The 24,907-nt window shown below is 36.0% G+C and overlaps 1 protein-coding gene and 1 pseudogene across 1 annotated transcript; both read right to left on the bottom strand.

The window, feature by feature from the left end:
- Positions 1–100: 100 nt before the first annotated feature.
- LOC120145988 lies at positions 101–10,216 on the bottom strand. The gene is made up of 2 exons (XM_039159667.1): positions 10,024–10,216; positions 101–378 (listed from the first exon to the last, which is right to left on the bottom strand). The coding sequence occupies exons 1-2, from the start codon at positions 10,189–10,191 to the stop codon at positions 106–108; spliced, it is 441 nt and encodes a 146-aa protein (XP_039015598.1). The 5' UTR covers positions 10,192–10,216; the 3' UTR covers positions 101–105.
- A 5,703-nt stretch (positions 10,217–15,919) lies between these two features.
- Positions 15,920–19,767, bottom strand: LOC120146087 (annotated as a pseudogene).
- Positions 19,768–24,907: the final 5,140 nt, after the last annotated feature.

The raw sequence follows: 24,907 nt of genomic DNA, 5'->3' as shown, positions 1-24,907 counted from the left end.
TCATTGATATAAATAAATAATTTTATGATTACCCTTAGTTTTAATCTCACCGGAATCTGTAACACGCGGATCAAAAGGCAGGCGGTCCTTATTGTTAAGCGTGTATTATGAACAACTGGGATGGTTGGCGACGAGCTTAGCAGCCTCAAGATCAGCAGCCTTCTTTAGAAAATTACTCCGGTCGTCATCCTCGAGGGCCATCTGAATGGGGCAAGATCCCAAGCCATCGGCAATAGCAAGCAAGATCTTCTTCATCTCAGATTTGAACTCATTTGGGTCGACGGTGTTGCTGCCATCCACATCGAACTTGTCGAAAACAGAGTCGTACAGCTCATTCAGCATCTCCGGTGGGGTTGTAACGTCGACGCCGAAGTGGGTCTCGTGTAACCCCCTAGACCCGGCCTATGCGTTTCGACTAAGTCTAGTGGATCACATTATGATTATTAAAGACATTTTCCGAAACCGTTATTCCATCAATATAAAATCACATTATAAATAACATGAAATTATAAACAAATTATACTATCAAAATCTAACTCGTAAATATAGTACCAATAAATAATAATTTAATTTAAAACATGTCTTCAAATTCAAAATCACAATAAACCGAGTAGTAATAACAAAAGAGTCATCATTATAAAATCCGATATTTTAAAATAAGGTCCATGTCACCAAAATAAAGTCAACTTGCAAGATAAAAACATTACAATCTGATTTACTTCAAGAGATATGTTGATCCTCCAAGTGCTCAAACCGAGGTATCTAACCAACAGTATCTGAAAGGGGGAAAACATTTTCAAAAGGTGAGCTAGGCTCAGTGTGTCCCAACATTTCCATAAAATCACAATAGGTACAAATCATAGTCCAGTAATCTCACAAATTCGTAAAAGAGTTTAACTTTTGAAAATCATATTTTAAACCATTTTCTGGTACACCATCAGTAGTTCTCAAAATTATTTTCCATATAGCTTACTTTATGCACATAGCAAAAAGAAAGCCGACTTAAGGATAGGCTCTGAAGCTTGTATCCTTAAGCCCAAGTCAATAAGTCCATATAGCTTACCCTAAGCACACAACAAAGGAAAGCCGACCTAATGAAACATCTTGGGGCCCTCAAGAGTCACATTAGGCCCATTTAGCTTGATCAGAGCTATTCCATCGTAATTTAATTCCAAAATTCAATTGCACCGTGACATAAATTCCATAAATCCAAAAACATGGTAATCATATACCATTTCAAAACAAAAATTAGATAGCAGCCATATTCCATAAATTGTCACATAAAATTGGTGCATCCATAAAACAATAACCAATGAATTCGGTGTACCACATATTAAAACCAATAAAACAGTTCAGTAATAAGTAGGGAACACACCTCGACAATAGTTTCAAATAGCAAATCTACTGATTGTTGGTTTCACCACGCTCTGCTACAGTTTTCGAATGCGTGAATAATGGCACACGTGGTTTAACTGATCTAGAAGAGCTGGGTCGAGCTGTCGAACGATCCGGAGAGTCTCTTGTACCTTCAAACAATAATAATCTATCAGTCCCAAATCCTATTTAATTGTTCAAAACTAGACTTCTTAAGTATATAAGCATTTTTCAGGTTTGACTATCAATTTGGGGTATTTCGAGTCTGAATTTGGCCAAATGGATTACGGAATCGGAATCAGGACATCGAAAAACATAAAGTATGACTTTTTGAAAATTCAGATTCTTGGTCAAAGTCAAAGTCAACCACTTTGACCGTCGATTTGGAGGCCTTCGGGTTCGAATTTGACGAAACGGACAGCGGAAACGGATTCAACACGTCGAAAACTATCAGGATAGGTATACTCGGAAAAGATTAACGGTCGTTTAATGCACGGTCAAAGCCATTTTAAGTTTTGGTCAAAGAAAGTCAACGGTCAATGGTCGGGTCGGGTCGGGTCAACGGTCGGGTCGGGTCGGGTCAGACCGGTCAAACCGGTTCAGACCGGTCAAACTGGTTTCCAGCAGCCACTCTCCCTACGGCGGCGCGTGTGGCGCGTGAGGCGTCCTCCGGGGCCCTAAAAATCCCGGAAAAATTTCTAAAAATTATTTTGAGCGATTTTGAGATACTTACAACGATCGGTTCAAATTTTTGAACGGCGGAGAGCTCAATTTCAAATCGGCCGAATCTTTGACTGCACCACCTCCTCACGCGCCGCCGTCGACGACTAACAAGGTTGACACCGGCGGACTCGAAACGACACAAGGAACACGATGGTGCAGGAGGTGTCGTAAACTGAGCAACGATCGGCGGTGAATTTTAGATTTTCCCGACGATAGAGCTAAAAAAAACGTCGATGCTTTGACTTGAAATTCTCGACGTTTAGCAGTGTTTCGCTTCAATTGATTTAAGGGGATTGTTCCTGACTCGATAACGAACACGATGGTGGTTTCAATTTGACGATCGGATGTCGAACAGCGTCGGAATCGGACTTGAAAGTCGAGGTGCGGGAGGAGTGAAAGTTTAAGAAAAGCTTTTGTGTTTTCTGATTAAAATCAGAAAACACGTTAAGTTATAACCAAACCTGCCGACACTTTTAGGGGAAATTCAGGGCTTGGTCCCTGAATTTCCTTTACTTCGAAAATGGCATACAAGTTTTCATAAATTATACTTTAGTAACTTAATTTCACCCATTTTCACAATTTACCTCCAATTTCAATTAATATTATTTTGTAAATAGTCGGGTTGTTACAATTCTCCCCCTCTACAAGAAATTTCGTCCTCGAAATTTACCTTATGAGAATAGTTGAGGAAACTGAGCCTCCATTGACTCCAATGTCTCCCAAGTAGCTTCTGAGGGGCCTCGATTACTCCACTGAACTTTGACCATTGGAATTCGCCTATTCCGAAGAACTCGTTCATCTCTCTCTAAGATCTGAATGGGATCCTCTTCATATGACAAATCAGGTCTCAGCTCTACTTCTTCAACCTGAATAATGTGACCTGGATCTGGACGGTATCTCCTCAACATTGATACATGAAAGACATCATGAATACGACTTAGCTCAGAAGGCAACTCAAGCTGATATGCAACAGGTCCTACCCTCTTCAAGATACGAAATGGTCCAATAAATCTTGGACTCAATTTACCCTTACGCCCGAATCTCAATACTTTCTTCCAGGGTGAAACTTTCAAAAAGACCTGATCTCCAACCTCAAACTGTATATGCTTCCTCATTTGATCTGCATAAGATTTCTGCCTATTAAATGCCTCCTTCAGACGGTCACGGATTAATCTGACTGTGTCCTCCGTCTCTCGTACTAACTCAGGTCCCAACGTTTTCCTATCACGTAACTCAGTCCAACAGATCGGAGTACGACATTTTCGCCCATAGAGTGCTTCATAGGGTGCCATACGAATGCTGGTCTGATAACTGTTATTGTAAGCAAATTCAGCCAACGGCAAAAAGTTCTCCCAACTACCATGAAAATCGATTACGCAACCCCGCAACATATCCTCCAGAATTTGAATCACTCTCTCATATTGACCATCAGTTTGTGGATGAAAGGATGTACTATAATCCAATCTTGTTCCCAAAGCCGTATGTAGCGCCTTCCAAAATCTCGAAGTAAATCTTGGATCTCGATCAGAAATAATAGACAATGGAACACCATGTAATCGTACAATCTCTGAAATATACAATCTCGCCAGCTTGTCCAAAGTATAATTTACCCGCACAGGAATGAAGTGAGCTGACTTTGTAAGTCTGTCAACAATCACCCAAACTGAATCTTTTTTCGAAGAAGTCATAGGTAATCCGGTAACAAAATCCATAGTAATACGCTCCCATTTCCTTTCAGGAATCTTGATAGGCTGTAACAAACCTGATGGATGTTGATGTTCTGCCTTAACTTGTTGACAAGTCAAACACCTCGCTACAAAATTCGAGATGTCCTTCTTCATGCCGATCCAATGATACCTCTCTCTCAAATTCCGATACATCTCATCTCCACCGGGGTGCATAGCATATGGACTACTATGAGCCTCAGTAAGGATAGTCTATCTCAACTCAGCATCATCAGGCACACAATACCGACCTTTGAAGCATAAAACTTCATCCCGGTCAAGGGCGTAATCTGAGCTTGTCCCCTGCTCTACTTGCTCAAAGATGGGAAGCAAGGAGCTATCAAAGGGCTGCTTAGCCTTGATCTCATCAACCAAGGTCGGCTTAACTTGCAATTCTGCTAACAAAGTGCCATCGTCATATAAATTCATCCTGGCCATTAAAGATCTCAACTCCGATGTCATCTTTCGACTCAAAGCATCCGCTACATTGTTAGCTTTACCAGGGTAATAATCAATCACACAATCATAATCCTTCAGAAGCTCTAGCCAGCGCCGTTGTCTCAAATTAAGCTCCTTCTGAGTCAGGAGATACTTTCAGCTCTTATGATCCGTGAAAATATAACACTTCTCTCCATAAAGATAGTGTCTCTAAATCTTCAAGGCAAAAATCACTGCTGCTAACTCCAAATCGTGAGTAGGATAATTACACTCATGAGGTCGTAGCTGACGGGATGCATAAGCCACCACTTTACCTTCCTGTATTAAAACACAGCCAAGTCCTGAGTGTGAAGCATCACTATACACTGTAAAATCCTTCCTGGACTCTGGTTGGATCAACACCGGTGCTTGAGTCAAAACCACCTTTAATTTCTCAAAGCTCTCCTGTTGTGCCTCGCCCCAGTCAAACGACACATTCTTCCTTAACAACTTTGTCAGAGGAGAAGCAATGATCGAGAAGCCCTCAACAAAACGTCGATAATAACCAGCCAAGCCCAAGAAACTGCGGATCTCAAATACGTTCTTAGGTCGTTTCCAATTCATAATAGCCTCTATCTTGCTGGGATCGACTTGGATACCTCGCGCAGAGATAATATGCCCCAGAAACGACACTTCACGAAGCCAAAACTCACACTTGCTTAGTTTGGCATATAGACAATACTGTCTCAAAATCCGCAGAACTATCTTCAAATGCTCGTCATGCTCCGCCTCAGTACGAGAATAGATCAGAATATCGTCAATGAAGACCACCACAAATTGATCCAAATATGGTCGGAACACCCGATTCATCAAATCCATAAAAGCTGCAGGAGCGTTCGTCAAACCAAAAGGCATCACTAAGAATTCATAATGACCATATCTAGTGCGAATAACCGTTTTTGCAACATCAGATCCTTTAACTTTCAATTGATAATACCCCGAACGAAGATCAATCTTAGAGAATACAGTAGCTCCTCGCAATTGATCAAATAAATCATCAATCCTGGGTAGTGGGTATTTATTCTTGACCGTCATCTTGTTCAATTTCCGATAGTCAATACATAATCTTAGCGACCCATCATTCTTTTTCACGAACAGAACTGGAGCTCCCCATGGTGAAGTACTATGTCGGATAAATCCTCGATCGAATAATTCTTGCAATTGGACTTTCAACTCCTTAAGTTCCTTTGGAGCCATACGATAAGGTGCCATAGAAATAGGTGAAGATCCCGGATAAGTCTCAATCTCAAACTCTACCTCTCTATCAGGAGGTAACCCATGCAACTCCTCCGGAAAAACATCAGGAAACTCGCTAACTGTAGGAATCTCCTCGATCGTGGACAATACACCTTTGGTGTTCAAAATACAAGCAATGAAGGTCTCATATCCCTTCCGGATCATACGATCAATTTCCATCGCTGAAACTATATTGGAGAGATAACCACGCCGTTCACCAATTAACACAACAATCCGACCATCTGAAGTCTTCAGAGTAGCCCGCTTGTATTCGCAATCCAGCTTTACCTTGTGTTTATTCAACCAATCCATTCCAAGAATTAGATCGAACTCCTCTAAAGGAAGCTCCATAAGATCAGCGAGAAAAATTTCTCCCTGAACCTCGAGAGGACAACGCCAGAATACTTTATTCACTAATACCGCTTGTCCTACTGGACTTGTAACTGTAACAGTATTTTCAGTGTTCTCGATCGGAATCTGAAGGTTTCGAGATACTGAGCTCGATACATAGGAGTGAGTGGAACCATTGTCCAATAATGCAAAGTATGGGGTAGAATAAATAGTAAATATACCTGCAATAACCTCAGGCTCATCTCTGTCATCACGACGTCTAGTTGCATAAACCAAAGCTGGTTGTCTAGCCTCAGAAGTTGTTGGCCCTCTATTTTGCTGAGGTCAGACTCGACTGTCTGTCCTGGACGCTGATCCTCGAGTCTTTCCTTGACTACGATCTCTAATTGGGGTCTATACTATAGTCTGCGAACGCACAGGAGTTTGGGTAGTGGTCTGCTCAAACAAAACTAGCTGAGGACAATCCCTCCGATAATGACCACTAGATCCACACTGATAGCAAAGACCCATCTTCTTACGACACTCTCCTGAGTGCTGTTTACCACAATACTCACAAAGGGGCCCATTATAATACGACGAGTAACCGCCTCGACTGCCAACTAACGGTGAGGATGCTGCAGGCCTGAAACGTGTATTGCTTCTCTGAGGGGCTGAAGTACGAGTCCTCTTCCCGGACTATGCCGATGACTCCATCGGGCCTGAAATTTTTTTAGATCGTTCCTGATTAACACGCTCTCTACCAGAAGCTAAAACCTCCACCTCTTCAGCATCTTTGGCTCTGCCCACCAGCACATCAAATATTTCATCCTGATGGGTTACAACTTGCCTACGCTGCTCGTATCTGAGTCCAAGGGCAAATTTACGACATCGATCTCTCTCAGTAGGTACCATACTGAATCCATACTTCAGCAACTTCAAGAACTCGATCTCATACTCAGAAACAGTCATGTCTCCCTGAACCAAGTCTTGACACTGTTGTCGTCTCTGAGCTAAGTAGCGCTCTCCCAGAAAACGACTCCGAAAGCGATCCTTAAAAAATTCCAGGTCAAACGATCGGTAGGAACACCACTGGTCACTGACTCCCACCAAGTGTAGGCATTACCATCTAACATTGCTACAGCACCCAGATATCTCTTAGTTGAGTCCAAACCCAACTGATCCATGCGTCTCTCTGTATCCTGGAGCCAATCCTCAGCTTCAGTAGGAGCTCCACCAATCTTTCCCCCAAAAGTTCTAACTCCATTGGCAATCAACGTCTGTGAAATATGAACCTCAGATACAACACCAGTAGCTCTAACTGCTCCATTTATTAACTGCAGAAACTGTCTACTAAAATTCTCATCCAATGCAACTCCAGTAGACTCTGACTCAATATCGGTCGCTCCTATGAATCGGTGTAGTCATGCTAATACCATCGGTAGGTGGCATATTCGTTGGGGTCGTAGGAGCAGGATCACCTATCGGAGGTGGGGGATCTACTCGTATCTCATCAATCGGATATGCAAATCTAGCCACTCGACCTCGTCCACGACTAGTTCGACGACCACGTCTAGCACTCATTTTGGTAGATCTCGAGATTACTACAGAAGATAAACTTAAGGTTAGATAAGCACTTGGAGTCTCGAACATAGTTAAAATCTTAATAACTTTGTGACATGGCCTTAGTAACTCGTTTTGTAAAATATTTCAAAATTGTATTTTCAATGTGGACTCATACACAGTCCGAGGGTTAAAAACCAAAAGCTCTGATACCAATAAATGTAACCCCCTAGACCCAGCCTATGCGTTTCGACTAAGTCTAGTGGATCACATTATGATTATTAAAGACATTTTCCGAAACCGTTATTCCATCAATATAAAATCACATTATAAATAACATGAAATTAAAAACAAATTATACTATCAAAATCCAACTCGTAAATATATTACCAATAAATAATAATTTAATTTAAAACATGTATTCAAATTCAAAATCACAATAAACCGAGCAGTAATAGCAAAAGAGTCATCATTATAAAATCCGATATTTTAAAATAAGGTCCATGTCACCAAAATAAAGTCAACTTGCAAGATAAAAACATTACAATCTGATTTACTTCAAGAGATATGTTGATCCTCCAAGTGCTCGAACCGAGGTATCTAACCAACAGTATCTGAAAGGGGGAAAACATTTTCAAAAGGTGAGCTAGGCTCAGTGTGTCCCAACATTTCCATAAAACCACAATAGGTACAAATCATAGTCCAGTAATCTCACAAATTCGTAAAGGAGTTTAACTTTTGAAAATCATAGTTTAAACCCTTTTCTGGTACACCATCAGTAGTTCCCAAAATTATTTTCCATATAGCTTACTTTATGCACATAGCAAAAAGAAAGCCGACTTAAGGATAGGCTCTGAAGCTTGTATCCTTAAGCCCAAGTCAATAAGTCCATATAGCTTACCCTAAGCACACAACAAAGGAAAGCCGACCTAATGAAACATCTTGGGCCCTCAAGAGTCACATTAGGCCCATTTAGCTTGATCAGAGCTATTCCATCGTAATTCAATTCCAAAATTCAATTGCACCGTGACATAAATTCCATAAATCCAAAAACATGGTAATCATATACCATTTCAAAACAAAAATTAGATAGCAGCCATATTCCATAAATTGTTACATAAAATTGGTGCATCCATAAAACAATAACCAATGAATTCGGTGTACCACATATTAAAACCAATAAAACAGTTCAGTAATAAGTAGGGAACACACCTCGACAATAGTTTCAAATAGCAAATCTACTGATTGCTGGTTTCACCACGCTCTGCTACAGTTTTCGAACGCGTGAATAATGGCACACGTGGTTTAACTGATCTAGAAGAGCTGGGTCGAGCTGTCGAACGATCCGGAGAGTCTCTTGTACCTTCAAACAATAATAATCTATCAGTCCCAAATCCTATTTAATTGTTCAAAACTAGACTTCTTAAGTATATAAGCATTTTTCGGGTTTGACTATCAATTTGGGGTATTTTGAGTCTGAATTTGGCCAAACGGATTGCGGAATCGGAATCAGGACGTCGAAAAACATAAAGTATGACTTTTCGAAAATTCAGATTCTTTGTCAAAGTCAAAGTCAATCACTTTGACCGTTGATTTGGAGGCCTTCGAGTTCGAATTTGATGAAACGGACAGCGGAAACGGATTCGGCACATCGAAAACTATCAGGATAGGTATACTCGGAAAAGATTAACGGTCGTTTAATGCTCGGTCAAAGCCATTTTAAGTTTTGATCAAAGAAAGTCAACGGTCAACGGTCGGGTCGGGTCGGGTCAATGGTCGGGTCGGGTCGGTCGGGTCAGACCGGTCAAACTGGTTCAGACCAGTCAAACCGGTTCGAACCGGTTAAAAACCGGTTAAACCGGTTTCCAGCAGCCACTCTCCCTGCGGCGGCGCATGTGGCGCGTGAGGCGTCCTCCGGGGCCCTAAAAATCCCGGAAAAATTTCTAAAAATTATTTTGAGCGATTTCGAGATACTTACAACGATCGGTTCAAATTTTTGAACGGCGGAGAGCTCGATTTCAAATCGGCCGAATCTTTGACTGCACCACCTCCTCACGCGCCGCCGTCGACGGCTGACAAGGTTGACACCGGCGGACTCGAAACGACACAAAGAACACGATGGTGCAGGAAGTGTCGTAAACTGAGCAACGATCGGCAGTGAATTTGAGATTTTCCCGGCGATAGAGCTAAAAAAAACGTCGATGCTTTGACTTGAAATTCCCGACGTTTAGCAGCGTTTCACTTCAATTAATTTAAGGGGATTGTTCCTGACTCGATAACGAACACGATGGTGGTTTCAATTTGACGATCGGATGTTGAACGACGTCGGAATCGGACTTGAAAGTCGAGGTGCGGGAGGAGTGAAAGTTTAAGAAAAGCTTTTGTGTTTTCTGATTGAAATCAGAAAACACGTTAAGTTATAATCAAACCTGCCGACACTTTTAGGAGAAATTCAGGGCTTGGTCCCTGAATTTTCTTTACTTCGAAAATGGCATACAAGTTTTCATAAATTATACTTTAGTCACTTAATTTCACCCATTTTCACAATTTACCTCCAATTTCAATTAATATTATTTTGTAAATAGTCGGGTTGTTACACCTCGATGAGGCGAAGAGACTCGAAGGCCTTGCGAAGCTCCGATCGGCAGAGGACGCCGTCCGAGTTCAGATCAAGAGATACGAAACTCTCGTCCATGCACTTATTGAAATGCTCCTCGTCTGTCACAAAGTTTCTCACCGTTGATCCGTCGATGATTACCGCTCCCATCTCTCAATCAAACTAAACCCTTTCTTCCTTTTTCGTCAATGAATTCTGATGCCTCAAGTGTTTTATACATGCATGTATATATATCAAATTTAGATCGTCCATAGATTTTTCAGCTGGATGAGTGGCGATCCTGATCCTGAGCTTGTTGGTTTATTTTAATGTTTGTATCTCACAAGGTTTATTTTCAATATGAATTATATTATTATATCAGAATCATAGATTTTTGTATAAATTATGGAATGTTGGGAAATCATTTATGTTTAGGTTTTAGTTGTAGGGTTTTTAAGGGATTATTTTAATTGGAATATGTTGGATAAATTAAATGTTAAGTTTTATTTTTTGTTTAGTCCTTATAAATTTTTATGTAATTCAAAATTGATTGTTATTTATTTCTAAATTCTAGAACTTGAAATTAGATATAAATTATTTAATGTTATATAAAATAAAATAATTATATTATGTTCAATACTAAACTAAAAATTAAAGTAAATAAAATAAAATAAGTCATTATAAAAATTAAAATTAAAATTCAATAATAAATATAAAATAAAAATACAGTCAATTGCCTATTATAATATTATAAAAGTGTGTTTATGGTTTTTAAAAAGGGTTTAATTTTTTTAAGTTACAATTAGGGTCTTAGTGTATGTATGGTTGAAGTTGTGGTTTTTATAAATTAGGATATATTTGAAAATAGTTTAATTTTAGGGTTTGTTATTTTTATGATTTAGGGATTTAGGGGTTAAGGTTTTAGGATATTATAATTTGTGTTCGAGTATTTTTGTATATAAAGATATTGTATAAAAAGATATGGTTAGAACGATTTGATATGATAAAAGTTGATATCAGTAAAAGATAAATTGCAAATGAAAAATGAAAAATCAAAATATAACTATTCTTGATTGTGAAATGCCAACAAAATATGATAATTTTTTTTCTTGTGTTCTAGAATTCTACAATAATCATGTTATTTTGGTTGTCCCGATATTTTCTCTAATATCTATTTCAAATCGAATCTTAGTTGATTTCAAAGGAACTTTTTTATCTTGTGAAATAATGAATGCTCTAATAGCACTATGGCCTCATTTTTTAATCACATTTCATTCTTGTTCATTAGTGATTGAGGGACATCATATTCATATACCTTAAATATGCTCTCAAGCTTGTATATGTTATCCACATATGCTATGTAATCATCATGGACATACAAAATACATCAATTATGTGTGGACATGGAATATGAATTCTCTAAAGAACTATTTTTGCATTATACCTTCCAAAGATCACACCAATTCAATAAGTCAAAATATTTTGATTTGTATGCAAAAAATTATCAACAAACATCACGTTTGATTTCTTAACATATGTGTGTAGGACAATCATAAGATTTGGATTAACATTATGTTTACCATCCATTCAAGAAATTGCTTCTCCTCTGAGTCGTAAATCACGTAGATAATCAATAATATGTTGCTTTCACAATGAAAGATATAGGCATATGACACGTCCCTTCCAAAAAAAAAAATAATCGTCTCAGTCAGTTGGTGATCATATAACCGAATCAATAGCCCTTATCAAATGCCTGGACTCAATCCCCTCTAAGGATGTGAGCAATGTAGAATTTTTTTTCCCTTTCAATTCTGAGTATTTTCTCAAATCAATGTTGAAGCAGTTAATCCCCTATTAATTCAAGATCAATTAGTTATAGAGAGTTAATAAATAAAATAATAATCTATATTGAAAATAGTAAAAAGTATCTATACGGATCACAAGTTGACATTTATTATCATTTTTGTATTTTTCATGATAATTTTTCATGATATATCCTACACAATAGTGGTTAAAGATATACAGAAGTTTTTGAGATCAGTCTAAGTGGTCAATTATTGCTTTAATCTCAGCTCCTTTATAAAAAATTATACATATTTCATCTTTTTTAATAACATATGTGCGTAAGTTGTTAAGCAAAAATTCACGAGTTAGTATCCTTATTTTCAACTATGAAGAAGGCTATCGAAAAAGGGTTTTATTGTCGTCCTATGCAACCGCTAACAACAATGTTTGGATGTCTATTTTTCATACATATGACTGTAGTGTTAAAAAAACATTAATGCATTGAGGGAATGTTCAAAATAATTTGTAAAATTGGAACATACTATGAATAACATGATAATTGGATTAGACTGTGATAATATCAAACTCAAAAATTGTTCGAGGGATGTATTTTTGGATTACTTTAAGTCAACTTCGTAGTTCTCTGTAAGATTCGTCCTACTCATCATACAACTACGTAATTTCCTTCTCTTTAGCATAACGTGCTTCGGTGTATGATACAATGTAACAATATTTTATGACGGCTATCAAAATCGAAATGCTTATACAATGGTTATTTTCACTAATAGAAGGGTCGTTTCAAAAATTATTTTGACATTCAATTATGATGGTCTTGACTTAGACCGTGAATGTTGCATGTACGAGGTCTGTTGTATTCGATTATTTCACATATGTTCTTCTCTTTTTTTGGTATTATAAGTCGTTGGTTTTGGAACATGACAATTGTTGAATCATCAGAAGTATATGCGATCTGTTTTTCGGATTCCTAACTCATGATTCTCATGTAAATTGATATTGTTGTTTCAATGCTTCTCCAGATGTGTGCCTCTACTGTCAATAGTGTTATTATCTAATATACATAGTATCGTATTATTGTTAAGATCTAAGATTGTAAATAAGACAAAAATGATTACAAATTATTCCAGTTCGATTCAAAGTACAGCTCGTTCAACACTCGATTGAATGAATTCAACTCGAGTTTTTAACGAGTCAATACGAACTACTTCATACCTAACTCCAAAAAATTCACGAACAATTCAAAAAAAATAATATATATTAATTTTTTAAATTTAAATTAATAATTATAGACATCCGTTTTTATTTGAATTTTTTATATTATTATTATTATTATATTTTTGCAGGCCAGCCCAATAGATTCGGTTCAAGTCCAAGTTGGGCTCAATTACAAACCTACCCGAAGCTCTACAGTACAAGCCCAGGCCCGACCCAGGCCGAACATCTTACCCAAACATATTAGGATTTTCACCTTAATCCTCCAGCCGCCGCCACCATCAGCAGAATTTGGACTGTCCGTCGGCGCGTGGGCTTCACCATTCGCCTCCCCAGCCGCGTAAGCTGCCGCTGAAAGCTTTCCGAGCCACTGTCATCATCCAAAGTAGCCAAACAGCCACCAAATCAGAGAAAATCAAGTCCAAATCAAAATCCCATTAAAAAAGGGGTTAAATCCTGTTTTTTTGGGGATTTAACATACCAAACAGCAGAGAAATCAAACCCTGTTCTAGATCTCGTGATTTTAGCAACAAAATCAACCATAAAAAAGGAGGCAACAGAGAGAAAAACGGAGATTCGGACCGAAAAAAAAACACAGAGGGAGAGAGAGCATTCGGGGGTAAAGGAGGAGAAAACCGGAGAGGATATATTCGAACCAAACCAAAAAAAGAAAAAAGGGAAAGAAAAAGAAAGGGATATTAACTTTGTTCGTAGCCGGAAACGGGACCTCTTTTAGACTAAGACTTTCAAACCCCGAAGGTAACCTCTAGATTTATTTCAGATGTAATTGGTAGGTTGTGTTTTAGGTGATTTAAAAGGAAAGGTTGAGTTTTAGGGGATTTAAGTTAGGTTTTTTTTTGTTTGAGGGTGAGGAGGAGTGAGGAGTGTTGTTTGAGACCGGTTTACTCTCCGAACGACGTCAATCCACGGCAACCGGAGTGGGTTTCCATGGCAGTGGCTGGGGAGAGTTTAAAGCAACTCTTTCCCTTTTGGTTTCTTAGGAAACGACTGAGGGAATGCAAATGAGAAAATGGGGTTTCAAAACCCTTAATGTAGTTTATAAATACACGAGGAAACGACGTCGTTTTAGATTTAGGATTCCATGTGTTTAGCGTATGGGTTAATTGCGCATGAGGGGTCCCTGTTCTGTAACATTTGTATTTTTGTCACTTAATGAAAGTTTCATCATTCCATTCCGGTTTCTTCTTTTATTTAACGTTTTATTTCAGTCCTTGTAATTTGGGTATAATATTTGTTCATATTTAGACTTTTGACCTTGATTTTACATAGTATTTGATTGTAGTCCTTAGTATTTATGAATGTAGAAAACCGTATACTTTATGCTTTGAAGTGTGTGTTTTTCCTGTATTCATTTTAGTCACCATCTTTAATGCTTTAGTGCTTGGGGTTTATTTCCCATTAGGTCCTTACTATTATTTTTTTTAATAATTTGATTCTTGCAATTTGGTTTCTATTTCTTTCCATTTTATTATGTATGTATATTTATACAAATACATATTATGTCATATTATATGTGTGTATATGTTTACTTAATATTTCTTAACTCTTGAATATTTATATATTATTAATTTTTATTTTATTTTGTTTGATCTTGTTTATTTATTTTAATTTATAAAATGACCTTTTATCAATATTTTACTTAACAATAATATATTTTGAAATTTTTATTTCGAACATTTTCAAGAACAACAATTTGTAGAATGGGCGTGGAAAGCACTGCTTGATCGAAGTAGTGCAATCCGATACGACATTCAAACAAAATGAGAACTTGAAATAAATCTAAGTTTTTTAAGCGCTAATTAGCTTGTTTTAATTCAAACAATGTAAAGCATGTTTCTATAAATAGCACTTTATTTTTATTTTATGCAAATTGTCGATATTTAATTTATATTAGATTTGTGTTTTTTTTATATATTCGAAGATATAATATTCTTTTACAGATAAGAAATAGGCGAAATAACTTTCCCGATAGAGGATTGTTAATTTCGATATTTCTTTTCAAGTTAAAGAATTTTCCCTAATAATATAAATAATTCGAAGCACCTTAATAAATGGATCATAATTTAATTTTCTGTTCGAATCTTAATTTTCACCATTTGCGACAATATATAAGCGATGAAGTACCAATTTTGGGCACTGTGGGGGTGTTAATCCTTCCCCACACTTAATCGACTCCAGGATCCTAAAAAATTAATCTTTGAAAACGCAGACAAATTTTTGTCTTAAAACGATTTTTCTTAAAATTATTTTAAAATACGTTTTTAGGTATTCGACCTACCTAACCCAAAGGTTGATGATGACTCTTATTCAATTTAATCCAAATTAATTCAAAATCGCCAATTTTACTAATAAAAGTCATAATTGTTTTTTTTTAATAACATTTAATTGTTTTTAAAAAAAATAGTTATGACAATAATATTATTAACATTTATATATTGTTTTTTTATAATAAAAAAATCCAATACTAAGGTTTAGATTCGAACTTGAATCGAACTTGAATCGAACTCGAGTTTCAATTGGGATAAATTTTAGAATGCTTCGAATTCAAGTTTTTCCAGACACTAGTCAAACTTCAATCTTTGGTTTCGAATTCGAGTCGGGCTTGGCCATCTAAGTTCACGAGCTTTAGAGTCGAGTCAAACTCAAATTTGAACTTTTCGAATCGAGCTCAACAATACTCAAGCTCAATTCGGCTCGTTTACAACCCTAATAACATCTAGTGAATGCTGAGCTCTTGTTCAAGGAATCCGACGCACAGAGCTCCATCTTGACTTGTCCAACAATATATGAATTATTGATCCAATTATGCTTTATAATAATTAATTCCGATTATAGATAATAAGTTCATATTACCAACCATTCTTTTAGTGTTCCCCATCATTAAAAGAACATGGTCCGTAGTAGATTCAACAGATTTCTTTAAAGGATCGGCAACTACCTGAGTATGTAAGAGGAGAGAGGTGCGGCCGAAAAGTAGGGTATCTTGAACCAGTTATGGCAGATAGTAACTTCACAGGAAGTAGTCAGCCGTTCTCCGGGTAACATCTGATTCTCCTCTCCTAGGAGCTGGCTCAAACTGCAGCAAGATGTACTTACCAATTTTACACACGAGAAGAGAAGAGAATTTGATAGCAAAAGGAAAAGAGGTAGGGGCAGCTAGAGGACAAAGACGGGTACCTGGATGAATGTTTGACTGTTACAATCATCAACTTCCAAGGTTTACGGCATGTTTCCACAGCAATAACAGTAATTCGGGGCTCTAAATTTATTAACCACCTTTTGTTCCTGTTGCAAGGATTTTGGGAATCAGAAATTAAGCAATTTACAATGTGTATACAAGCAAAAACTAATACTCCCACCATCCCATTTTCTTTGTCCACCTTTCCTTTTCTAAAGACTTTAATCTCTTTCTTTATTCCAATTTTTTTTAAAAAGAAAGAAAACAAAATTTACTATTATATACACCAAAGCTTTAAAGTGAGAGATTAACATTATGAGACCGAGGGAGTAATAATTTAACATTATGAGACCGAGGGAGATATAATTTAACATTTGGAGAATCACGATGATTACATGTGCCCAGTTAAATCCATCCATAACCAGCTGATGAGCTCTAGCAATCAATTTTAAGCTGTTTGTATGGTTGAATTGTTCAAATATATACTGCACAGAAGAATGCAACATTTTATTATTTAAAATGGCTGAGAAAAGGAAAAGCAACCAGAAAAACGTCAAAAGAATGGTCAAATTGAGTATTAGCTACCTGGCCAAAAGTATATTCAGCCCCACGCGGTGAGATACCCCAACCACATCGGTCATCTGGATCAGACCACAATAAATCACACATGGGCCCTCGTGAAGAACCTCTTGAACACGATCAAAGTTTCTTATATTATCCAGGGGTTCAATTGATGGGGACAATCCACCATGCAGACAAAATATTTCTGACTCCACCTGAAATTAAGAAAACAGCACTGTATAAGTGAATGGCAACACCAAAATCAGAAGACCAATGTGATACATTCTTAGTTCTTTCCTTAACTTTATACAGCTATTACCTTAAATTAAAATAGAATATACATTGCATGTGTTCAACTTACCAAAGCAGTTAATGGAAAGTAGTCAAACAGGTCCGTAAAGATCTTCCAAACATTAGCATTGCCATACCTGTATGTAAATCACCAGAAGTATTAATACAACTTCCCCAAGGAGTATACCATTTTATATATCATATATATTGAAGCAAATACAGTACCATTTATTTTCTTAACTGGAAAAAATAGTTTAATAAAGCTATTACATTAATTACTCATAATACAACATCCTTCAAAATGAAAGCTGTTCGCAGAACTCACTTTCTCAGACATTGGTCATAAAACCCACAAACTTGACTGATCTGCCAAAAAGAAAAGGAATGACCCAAGAATTAGCTTGACATTGAATAAGATGATCAAAGTTTCATACTGAAATATGAACTAAGACTTTGACATGGAAATTATAACACCATAAAATCTCAAACTTTTCTGTGTGCCCGTTTCTGTGCACTTGTATTAGGACAAACAAGGTGTAAAGAGCTGGATGAACATTGAGACTTCATACCTGGCGACTCTCATGATTTCCTCTAAGAATCGTAATCCGCTGCGGATAACGGACTTTTAAAGCCACTAAGAGCTAAAAGAGAAAAAAAAATCAAAATCATTTTCAACTAAAAGGCATATAGGCTTAAGTTAGATTTTGAACACTAAAGTTATAGATCTCACTTTACAGAGCTTATGCTAGCAATAAAAATCTATCAACAAATTAAATATAATATGTATATTAATGATCGGTAAAAGTAACGATAGGCAACCTCATCTGACTCATGTTTTAAGAAACATCTGGCATGGAGTATGGCTGTCCCCTATTCCCATATGTAATGGGGTAAGGGGAAGGTAAGATAGTAGGCTGCCCCCAACACTAGGTTGAGAGCAGCTTCCGTAAGAGACCTCCGAATTATGAAATGCCCTCCATGGAGTATGGCATGGAGTATGCTCTCATTAAAATGGAAAGTAGAACCAGACAAACGTTTTGCTATCATGTTTTGCATTAGATTGCATTTAATGTGTTTCAAATAGATAGAGAGCAAAAAGAGCTAAATAAGAGAAAATGCAGTAACTCTACACTCAAAACTCCATATCCAAAGGAAAATCTTCCAAAAGGCAAAGGCGTCTCAAAATTATTGGGTTGAAGGCCACTGATACTAAAACAAGTCAGGGCCCTAAAAATCGTAATGTGTTGTTTCTGCCAGCAGACCAAACTTTAGCAACAATCAAAAACAAATTTTCATGACAAGAGTAGAAAATGGCTTTTTGCAATTCAACAGCACATACCGTAACGGTTTCAACAGAACAGTACCCACGATCGACGTAATCACCCATAAACAAATAGTTTGTATCCGGACACTGTCAATGACCATAAAACTAACTGTAAGGCATAGTCTGAATGTAAGGACTGATATGAGCAATGGGGAATGCAAAGCAAAATTGTGTTAACAGATTAGGCAACCATGTATTATAAGTTGTAATAAATCCTAACAATTCCCAAAGAACACTAGTGTAAGGTCATTATTATTACATGACGTAAGACATTAAGTAGAAAAAAATTATCAAAACAAAACTATTATGCAGGAATCCCAGTCTCCCGGAGACAATAAGGCCCCCTTGGGATCCCACTGCACTTTCCATGCATTGGAATCCTAAGAGCATTTTGCCTCCAATCTCACCACAGTCCCATTTGTGTAGCTATTCAGCACACACCCAATTGGGAAAACGTGCCTCACCAGACTTCAAATTTTGACTGGATCTTAAACCCTCCAGTGGAATAAACTGAACTCCAGTGGAGGGGGTAATCTCCATTTTACCCCTTCCACTTTTTTCTTTTAACTCTATTATTATATTATTTTTTAACATAAATATAATTTTATTTTTTTAATATCAAATCATTTTACTATATTCTATTAATCAATATGAATATAATATACATAATTTTTAATACTTCAGTTTAAAACAAATATAAGTTTAATAACTTTTAACTATTATTTAACATTAATAGATTCATACTAATATTTTATTATTTAATATAAATATGATTTAAATAAATTTAATTATTATATAATATCACACACTTAATGGTCATTTTCTACTTTCATCTCACTGCCACCACTGCTTTGAATCCAAACATGTATCCTACCACTGATTTTAATTACACTGCTTTTATACTCAAACTCACCGAATTGTGCACCATTTCTCCAAAAAAGTCCTGGAGAGGCATCTGGGAATCAATTTTGCTATCTCCAGCTTCTCTCTAAAAATCAGGCGTTTTCAAAATAGATTTCCCTGAAAACTTCATCCCCGCGTCATTCCCTTCCTAGCCTAGCAGCCGGCCACCACTTTCGATGCCGCGCCAATCACCGTCATTAAGCTCCGACCGTCGCTCGTCGGAATCGGAATAGTAAGAAAAGCCACCATTCAAAGCCTCTCTTCACCCTGGTTAAGAATCTGTAAGTGGTTTTCTCAAAATCGAACTAGATCGTCGTAGATCTAGAGGAAGATTTTCGTTTCTGCCAGACGAATTTCCAGAAGTTACAAGCTGCTGCTTTGTTGAAAAGGATCTCCTCCACCGACCTCCGTAACCTCCACCGCCACTTCCATCTCCACCTCTTCCTTTCTCCATCTTTTCGATCACTGCTTCAGCCTGATTGATAAACCTCTTTCTAAGTTGGTTGGCCAGAAGAAAGGCGACGAGGCAGATGATTTATACAGAAACTGGAAGGAAAATAAGAAAAGGCTAAAGAATGGAACCATTCCCCTTTTTACAAAGGCGAAATTTGTGTAAACAAGAAGACCTCTCAAAATAGATTTTTATATGGATTAAGCTCATAAGAATGAATATAAAAGATATGCAATTAAACTCAAAATATTATGTATAAGGAAAAATGAAAAATAGAGAGTTAAAAAGTTTTTTTCTTGATCTCTTTTGTTTAGATAGGTGTTGTAAAATTCTTAGTGTCTTTAATTTGTTTTTATAAGTTGGAATTGTAATACCCAAAATTTCATCTAGTGATCAAAATGAAAATTTTAAAAGTTTAGTGGTTAAAGTATAAATTTAAAAAAATTTTAGGATCAAAGTATAATTTTAAAAAGTTATATAATATGGTCCCGTAAATGAGTATTTTACTCCCAAGAATGAAATTTTTATAGAAATCAGATTTTTCATACGGATTTTGAATTAAAAACTATAAAGCGATAAAGTTCGAGAAAAATTCAAATCATATTATCAAAAAGTAGTTGGCTCTGATCTAATAAAGAAAGTAAAAGACGAAGTAAATATTATAAAAGATAATCTTAAGATTGTAGCTGAGTGACAGAAGTCTTGTTCCTATTCAAAGAGAAAGGAATTGAATATCAAGCCAGTGACAATGTGTTTCTGAAAGTGCCGCTTTAGAAAAAGATTCTACAATTTATACGAAAAGAAAAGCTAAGTCCAACATTCATTGGTTTATATGAGATAGTGAAAGAGATAGACTGGTGACCTATCAGTTATTATTACCTCTAGAAATGAATAAGATTCATAGTGTGTTTCATGTATTAATACTTTGAAGGTATTGTTTGGAATACTTCACATGTTGTTTCTCTAGAAGAAATTGAGGTTCAACTGCATTTGATTGATTAAAGAAATTTGTTAAGATACTAGAACATAGAGCTGAATAACTAAGGAATTAAATCATTCTATTTGTTATGTTAAGGTTCTTTGTATGAATTTTGTGGTCGATGAAGTTGTGGGAAACTAAATGAGATATGAAAAAGTAGTATCCTCATCATTTTACATCAGGTACATATTGAAAATTCGAGGAGGATTTTTCTTAAAGGGTAATTTTAATACCCCTAAGAATGATGTTTCCGTAGGAATCAAATTTTTCATACGGATTTTGAATTAAAAGCTATAAAGTGATAAAGTTCGAGAAAAATCTGGATAATCAGACCGAATCGGATTTTTGAAATATTTTGAAGAGGCAAGGTCAAGAATATTATTTCCATATCTTAATTTGGAAGGATTTAACGTGGATAATTGGATTTAAGATAATTTTTTCATGTTAAATATGAAACGTTGGATTTAAGTGACTATATTGTAATTTTGGAAAATTACAATGGAAAATTGGAAGATGATAAATTGTTTGTTGATGTTTGACTATGATAATGTAAGGGATGATGAAATCATGGTAATTTAGTAATTATCATGAAATTCAAGGGTAAATTGGTAAAGATATTTAAATTTTAAGTGTAAATTAGTAATTTTGCATAAATGAATTTTTAATTAATTTATTTAATCAAATAAAGATGAAGAGAACTCAAGAATTTGTTCATCTTTCTAAGCATTTGGACGTGAGCTTCCTAAAGGTAAGGAGAAATTTTCTTTTTGATTTTTCAAGCCAATTTATTGGGAATTTGAATGAAAATGTGAAATAGAAAATTGTTCTACTTGAAATTCTCTATCATTTGGTATAATTATTTTATGGAAATCGTTCTTGGATGATGAATTTTACGATTTGGGTGGATGAAGAACATTTTTGATTTTGGTGATTTAAAGCTTGATTTTTATGTTATTAAGGTTGTAGATTAATTTTCAAGCTTATGTGATGAGTAAAATTTATTGAAATCACATATATAAGTTTCGGCTAAGCTAGGATTCATGGAGAATGGTTGAATTTTGATTGAATTCATTGTTTAGATTATTGAAATTGCATGAATTTAATCATATGAGTTTGAATTCATGCTTGAAATTAAATGAAAAGTACACCCTAATTTCTTAATTAAGTTCGGCCATGAGGAAATATTAGGGGAAAATGTTCAAAAATTTTCTAAGATTTATAATTGATATTAGATGAGTTTTACATGCTTTGGAAGTTAGTTTGGATCAATTTGGAACCTTGAGTTAGTAAAAGAACTATTTTGCAAGTTTTAAAAATTATGAGATATTGAAGTGAAACAATTTCAATTAAAGTAATTATTTTTCATCGTGGACTTGTATGCGGTAACGTATACCAGAAATGGTGTTACAATCCCGCAAGTGAGATGTACACTTTTGGGACCCCCACGCATATGTGCTACTGTAAAAGTTGAGACTTCCGCCGATCACCAAAGCAGAACACATGTGATGCCTCAGGGTTATTTTGCATGTGTCACCGCCGCCTGAGTCAAGACTTTGTCTCTGGTGGTGGACTCCCTCATCATGCTTAAAAGCCATGAAAAACGAAAAGGAAAAAGCAAGCTCCTTTTATAATCTGCAACAAAAAATCGAAGAGAGAGAAAAAGATTTCGAATAAAAATAGAGAGGATTCAGCAACAACCAAAAATTGAAAGAGAGAAAATCAACCACTCATATTTCAAATAACAAAAAGAAAGAAAAAAAGCATACATTTTCGAAAAACATAGCAAAATCGATGGGAGAATAGAGAAAAAATAGAGGAGGGTGATGGGGTTTACCTGTAACCGTCAGGGGTCGTCGGTAGCTACAATGATCGTGGAAAGAAATATAGAAGTCGATCGTCGAAAAAAAGATAGAAGCCGAGGATATCTTCTTAGATATACGACGTTAGGGGTCGTTTTAGGCTAATCAGAGTTGGGATCCCTACTCAGGACGTGAAGAGGCTTCGGTTAGTGGTCATCTTTCCCTTCTTCATCGTTGATGAGCGGTGGCCACGTCGATCAGCGATGGTCGATGCGATGAAGGCTCGCCGTTGCGACGAAGGCTTATCGGATTTTGGAGAATCAAGAACTTTGGAAAGGCTTGAGGAAGAGTTTTCAGAAAACTCTCTCCGTTTTCTTTTAGAGGTGGCAGTAAAATGATTTTTTGGGGTTTCTAAACCCTATATTAGCCGTTATATATGCCCCATAAAACGCCACCATTTTAAGCCCCTCTCAGCTGCATGTTTTGGCACTAAAAGGAGCTTTTCGCACGTATAATACTTGTAGTTTGAAGAAAGTTAAATTTAGTCCTATTTTGGACTAATTTCTTGTTGTTTACGGCTTTTAATTTTGTCTTTAGTTCGATTACGTTCCTTATGAATGTCTATTTAGCTTCTATAATTATTTCATTTGCCTTTTTTCCATAAAATTTATTCTTAAATCAATTTAGTCCTTATCTACACTTGAAATATTTGTTTAATCCTTTTTAATTGAAGCATGCTGTTTTTTTATTTGTTTAGTTTAGTCCTCTAATATGTTTTATTTTAATTTCCATTAGTTTATATTTGTTTTTGTAATTTTTACATACGTTCATTTTGGCTCATGAAGTGTATGTTTATGTTGTTTTCGTTTAAATATAATTCGAAGCGTGTAATTGGTGGTTTATTTCATTTTGCTCCCCAATTTATTTCTAGTTTAACTTCTCAATTTATATTAATGGTATGTTAGTCCTAACTTAGTATTAGTATGTGTTTTAAATTCCAGCCCAATAATATTTAATTTGTTGCATCCTAGTCCATAATTTGAGTTTATTTAACCTTGTATTTCTTTGTTATGTGATATTTTGATGCATACTTGAAGCGAGTATAATATTGTCTTCATAAATAACAAGACAATGTTTTTTTTGTTGGAAATTCGAAGGGGTAGCCTTCTAAATAGAAGATGTGCAAATTCCATTTATTTTTCAAAATGAAAAGAACATCCTTTCCGAATTCGAGTGTAATATTTAAAACAATAGTCATTGTCCAAAACTTCAATTAAATAAATTGAAGCAGAAAAACTATCATATTTTAAATTTAGATTCGAATTTGCAAATTCCACATTTGCAATAACGTATAAGCAATTAGGTACTAATTTTGGGGGCGATAGGGGTGTTAATATTTCCTCACGCGTAACTGACTCTCAAATCCTTAAAAATAAATTTCTGGTAGTATGTAAACCCATAATTATATTTTTAAAAGGATTTTTCTAAAAAATCGTTTAAAATGTATTTTTTAGGTGTTCGACCTACGTAAACTTAAAGGTTGATAACTACTCCAAATTAAATTAATCAACAATCAAGATTTTCTAAAATAAGTCGTAAACCTAATTTTTCTTTTAAAAAAGGAACCTTTAAGTAACATTACGACACACATCTAAATTTGAATAATAATTTGAGTAGAAATTCACAAAAGTGATGGGATGAAAATCCACATAGAGATAAATTTAAGTGTGATAGGTGTAAACACCCGCTTTTGTCTGGGTTCTCATTTATTATTAATTCATTATTAACACTTATTATTATGATTATTATTACTATTATTATTATTATTAATATTATTTACATTTTATAGGCCCAACAGGTTACAACAAAGACCCATATTACAGGCTCCACCCGAAACCCAAACAATATCCAAGCCAAATTACAACAAGCAAGCCCATCTCTGGAGGACCAAATACAATCCAAAAAAAAGAAACCCAACCGGAGCCCATTGGCAAGACCCGAAGCCCCAAGATCCGACCCAATTATACTGAAACCCTAACATATTAGGGTTTTTGGTAACTCTTCCAGCGTCGCTCAATAATATCCATCATATTTGGACCTATCCAACGGTCTATATCAATTTAAGATATGGTTTTTGGTAACCCTTCAACCGCCGACTTAGTTCAGCTGTTAGATCTATCTAGATCCAACAGTCCATATTACATATAGGGATTGAAACCCTAGCAGCTCTCCACTGCCACAACCACTGTCGCTCCTACCAGAGCCATCTCAGTCGATCGCCTGCACCAAAACAATCAACCATCAAAATAATCAAGTCAAAAACCCCAAATAAAAAAGAGAACAAATCTAAAGAGATATCTCGAGG

This window comes from Hibiscus syriacus, unplaced genomic scaffold (assembly GCF_006381635.1).
Source record: "Hibiscus syriacus cultivar Baekdansim isolate YM2019G1 unplaced genomic scaffold, ASM638163v2 tig00110895_pilon, whole genome shotgun sequence".
Taxonomy (NCBI): Eukaryota; Viridiplantae; Streptophyta; class Magnoliopsida; order Malvales; family Malvaceae; genus Hibiscus; species Hibiscus syriacus.
The sequence above is the reverse complement of the archived record's forward strand: the minus strand, read 5'-3'. Positions and strand labels throughout refer to the sequence as shown.

Excerpts from the sequence above, each read along its gene's own strand:
- LOC120145988 (XM_039159667.1), bottom strand. The coding sequence starts at position 10,191 with ATGGGAGCGGTAATCATCGACGGATCAACGGTGAGAAACTTTGTGACA. Across the intron at positions 379-10,023 it reads AGTCTCTTCGCCTCATCGAG|ACCCACTTCGGCGTCGACGT; the intron begins GTGTAACAACCC and ends GGGTTACACGAG.